At 40.0% G+C, this 4,693-nt stretch overlaps 1 protein-coding gene across 1 annotated transcript in view; it reads left to right on the top strand.

Annotated features, from left to right (window-relative positions):
• The window catches only part of LOC101864522 (cysteine-rich secretory protein 2), a gene marked incomplete at its 3' end in the record, with an annotated part of 20,591 nt that overhangs the window by 5,099 nt on the left and 10,799 nt on the right, over positions 1-4,693 (top strand). The window contains 2 exon segments of the mRNA XM_013082144.1: positions 1,826-1,839; positions 3,528-3,609. Coding sequence (XP_012937598.1) covers positions 1,826-1,839; positions 3,528-3,609 — 96 coding nt within the window.

The raw sequence follows: 4,693 nt of genomic DNA, 5'->3' as shown, positions 1-4,693 counted from the left end.
CCTTTCCTCAAAGCATGAACATACCAATCCCCTCCATCCAACCTACCCAACAGACCTCCGCAAAAATAAATAATCCAAAACAAAAACGATAACATCATTGTAATTTCAGGCATATAATGTCAACGGAACAAAAGGCATGATGAACTGTTTCATAAGAGGAAAGACCCACATACACTTGTAAAAAAAAAAAAATAGAAATCAACTTTGCTGTTGCTGTTGTCGTGGGCGGTGCTGCTGCTCTTGTTGGTACAGCTGCTGCAGTTGATGCAGTTTTAGTAGGAGAAAAAAGCTGAAAGGCCTATTATTACAGAAAAACCATTGAACATAAATAACGCCACAGCTGCCGCCCTTGTTTTTGGGAGGTGTTTGGACGATGACGACAGTGTCTTGACTCAGAACCTACAGGGCAAAATGGTTCTTGAGGGTCAGCTGAGTACACAATTCCTGATTTGCTGAAGTGTTTTAGTTAATCTCATTGCTTCCACATTCCCCCTCCCCACACACCTCACTATATTGTTTTCTGAAAAGCGTATAATGTATTTTCAGTACGTCTTCAGTCACAAAACAGTCAAAAAGAGCAGCTGCAGACACTGTCCTTTGCAATAAGGCCACATTCGGTGCTGAAGAAGTGGAGAAAAGAGTTGCAAATCTATAAAGCGATTACATCAATTAAGAATGAAAGTTTGACATCCACAAGGGCACCATTTACTCGTTTTGTTTAGTTTTTCTTTCACCACTCGGTACTGAACTTTGGTAATGGGAAGTCCAAGAACACATTATCCTCCCATTACACAGATCTCTGAGATAACGACCACTTTCCTAGATTTGAGACACCCACGTTTGAAACATACCACGACCTTCAGTCATAGAAAACAATTCCATATACTGTCAACAGTATGAAACATAATAATAATTGGTTTGAAAACATAAACGTTCACCGTCTTAATAATCCAATATCCTCTTTTACAGCAGATGTTCAACATTTTGTATTTGATTAAGATACTCTATACAAAGGGGCACACTCTGAGCTTAGCTGGTATCATGCTGAACTACAATGGAGCTGGCAGCCCTGGTTGGAATCCCCGACTGGGGGTTCTTGAACTCGGGTCGTTTTGTAGGGTGGACATTAGATTCGGAGGTTCGGCGTCTTATACGGGGTGCCCACTAAGGCTGGATCGGGCCGATCGCCCGAAACTGAAAACAAACGCGTTTGTTTTTGAGGCGATCGAGTCCGATCGGCCGATCCCTTCCGTATTAAATAACCTAACAGTGTGGGGAAAAGGCGTTATAATCCCATATACTTACTTTTACTCGGGTAAGAGGAAAAAATGAAATGAATAACTGATAAGATGAAGTCAAAATTATAATATTAGAATTTTTGCCATAGCTCTTTAAAAAGTTCAGCAGTTCTCATTTTTAACATATATACGTTAAATGACCATGACAGCAGATGCGGTGAAAAGGTCAGAGATCAGTGTGCTCGACAGTCCAATTAAGTCAAGTCTCCAGCACCGAATCTCTGAAACTTCGGATATTCAAAGAAGATTTCGCGCAGTTGCTTGCTGTCTAGACGCACGTGATCTTCAAAACTGGTTTACTGACATTTTGTATACTGGTGTTAAGAGAAAGTTTTAAAAGATGTAATTACAATTTGTGTAGTTGCGTATTGTTACTAAGGGTAAGGGTGTTATAGCTTTGTTTGAATCTCTCTTGAGTGAACTTTTTATTTTATATGTACAAGCATAGATGGAAATGTCTCAGCACCGAGAGAGGGTTAAGACTCTGTAGATCTAACTAATTTCTTGCTTTTGATTCTCGTCCTCAGTTGCAGACACAATGGTAAGTATATATTTCTGATTCATTATACTTGTGCTAACTAGACTAATTAATTAGATTAGCATCACCTGCTTCTTTTCATCCTTCCCTTTACACGAGTGACTGTTTGTGCAGCTGCATCTTTAACTCTTTGAATTTGAAGCGGTCACATATAATGTCCGATCAATAGCAGCCCAACGGAAATGTTGCGGCACATTTCAAGCCATCATACACAAATCAGAAACACAAAAGTGCATATTTCATGGCATGTATGATGTTGCACCCCCCCCCCCCTTTCGGGTACCAGATTTAGAATTGAAAAATGTGTATGATTAATGCATTTAGGCTTCTTTTTTAAAATGCCCCAAAAGATAGCTACTGTAAGAGTTGCCCAATTACCAGAATGTGCGTCCCCAATAGGTTAAAATTATTCAGAGGCATCTGTGGTGTAACGGTTAGGCTTTCTGCCTTAGCACACAAAAGTATTGAGCCCGATTCCCACATGGGAATGTTTATACTGTCAGGTATCTCCTTATTACTACTGAGATGTTGTGTCCCACTCACCCCAGGCTGTCTTTTATATGCAGGATTGAAGTAGCCGGCCTCCTAAATGGTCAAACTTGTGTCGATACAGCCGTATAACGAGTATGAATATTTACAGGCAGCTCAAAGGCTTTTTCTACGTGCCTTATATATGTATATAATACACACACACACACACACACACACACACACACACACACACACACACACACACACACACACACACACACACATATATATATATATATATATATATATATATATATATATATATAATATAATATTATATATATATATATATATATATATATATATATATATATATATATATATATATATATATATGTATAATATATATATTATTCCTTTAGTTGCTATCATCACTGTTCCCAGCCTTTTCCACCTGTCTCTTTTATCCGGGTAAAACTATACCTTATAGGATCTTATTTGACCAGGTACGTACATCCGGGGTCTCCAGTCTTTGTGGGGCCATGTTAGGGTCGCCGCTCGACAATCGCGAAAGGCGCGTTTAATTTGTAAGAATATGGATTAAATTAACGTTACCCTTAATTATAATATATAGAATGATACATTCTATAAAAAGAGTACTCATAAACTGATAGCCGCAATGCAATTGGCACCCACCTGTATTGCTACACATTGAGATTTCGGTGTAAAATTGTGTTAAAAGTAAAAGTAACTACACATTCGATGTATGCTTTGTGTAATAAGGATGAAACGGCATCTGTGGGAAGTTGGCGGATGCTCCGGTGTGCTGTGTTCCTTCTTTACTATCAAATATCTATCGTCTTTATCTCTCATCCCTTTTTCTTTGTAGGACCTCTAATCGTCGACACTTGCATTAACTAAATTTATGTTGCAACTGACGAAAAACTAAACTAAACTAAACTAAGCTCGACTCAACTCAACTCAACGGCTCACCACGGTGTGGTATCTGAGAAGAAGACAAGTAATAATTGACAGTAATGACTAGATATTTCTAATTCAGTAGCCGCTCCACGATTCCAGTGTAACCACAATTTTTGCAGCACTGATTTCTTAGTGCTCCTGTATTCTGAGCCTTACGGGGCCCCTGGATTGTAATGCCTGTTTCTCAATTATAAAAAGGCTGTAATATATTTTTAAAAATTTCTTCTCATTATCTTCAGGCTGCAGACTGCCATCCAAAATTCAAACGATTTCCGGGCCACACTGCATGTTTGGACAAATCCCCTTTGGCGAATTCAGTTGGTTTGTATTTATTTCTTTATTAACAAGAGAGGTTATACCAATGGCAATGACAATGACGATCTTTGTTTATCCCACGGTGCGAAATTTGTTTTGGTTGTTTACAATGGCAGTGGATGTTATAAAGGTTAGGTGGTCTCACGCATACACACAACAAGATAGGACGTTTAAACATGTTTTACGAGTATATGCTAAAACAACCCCGGCTCATAAAACGTTTTCTCTCTCTCTCTCTCTCTCTCTCTCTCTCTCTCTCTCTCTCTCTCTCTCTCTCTCTCTTACGTTTAAAGCGTCTGAAGCTAACGGTGCGTGTGTTTCATCTGTAGCACTGTGCGTTCAATAACTTCACTGCTATTGATACGAATGAATTATACTATACATAGAGGTCGAGGCAGTGACGTCACCCACGTGAATGAACAAGGGCTTAGGATGCCTTAATCGTGGATGTACCATCGGGCCTTGAGGGATAGAACATCATTCGAGTGAGTACTTTTCGAGAATCAAGTGGAGACGTCTATACGGACATAAGAGGATATCTACAAGCTTGCACTGAAATGTGGAGGCAGGACGGTGTTTGATTCCGATGCCTCCTGCCCGAAGAGCAGGTAGACACGTGTCGACGGGTCAAAGGTTGGGCTCACAGTCACAGTGGCTGGCTTGCTTGGCGCGCATCCAAGGACCTTACAACAAAACCTCCTTGCGCGCATCCCATAAACCACGGATGTGGCCGGCAGTTGAGATAAAATTACACAAAAGCTTGCGGCGACTCGGATTGTTCATGTAAATGTGTAAACGAGGGCTCGCAGGTCGTGCCGTTGAGGGGAAGAATGCCCCCATGTCTGACGCGAAATGCGTCACTGTCATAAATTTCATAATATTATAACATAACCTCTTTGTCTAGAAAAGAAATCAGTAACTGCTTGATTTGGCCATAAAATGTCTTCTCACGTTAAATTGTGTGTATTTATTTTTCATTATTGGTTTGTTATTGCTTAAATGCATGAATAAAGGTAGGTTTGCATTGTGAGTGTGTGTATGTTTATGTCCGTGTAGATGTGTTTGCCAGCGCGCGCGCGCGCGCGCGCGC

Source organism: Aplysia californica, unplaced genomic scaffold (genome assembly GCF_000002075.1).
Source record: "Aplysia californica isolate F4 #8 unplaced genomic scaffold, AplCal3.0 scaffold00161, whole genome shotgun sequence".
In the NCBI taxonomy this organism is placed as follows: Eukaryota; Metazoa; Mollusca; class Gastropoda; order Aplysiida; family Aplysiidae; genus Aplysia; species Aplysia californica.
The sequence above is the reverse complement of the archived record's forward strand: the minus strand, read 5'-3'. Positions and strand labels throughout refer to the sequence as shown.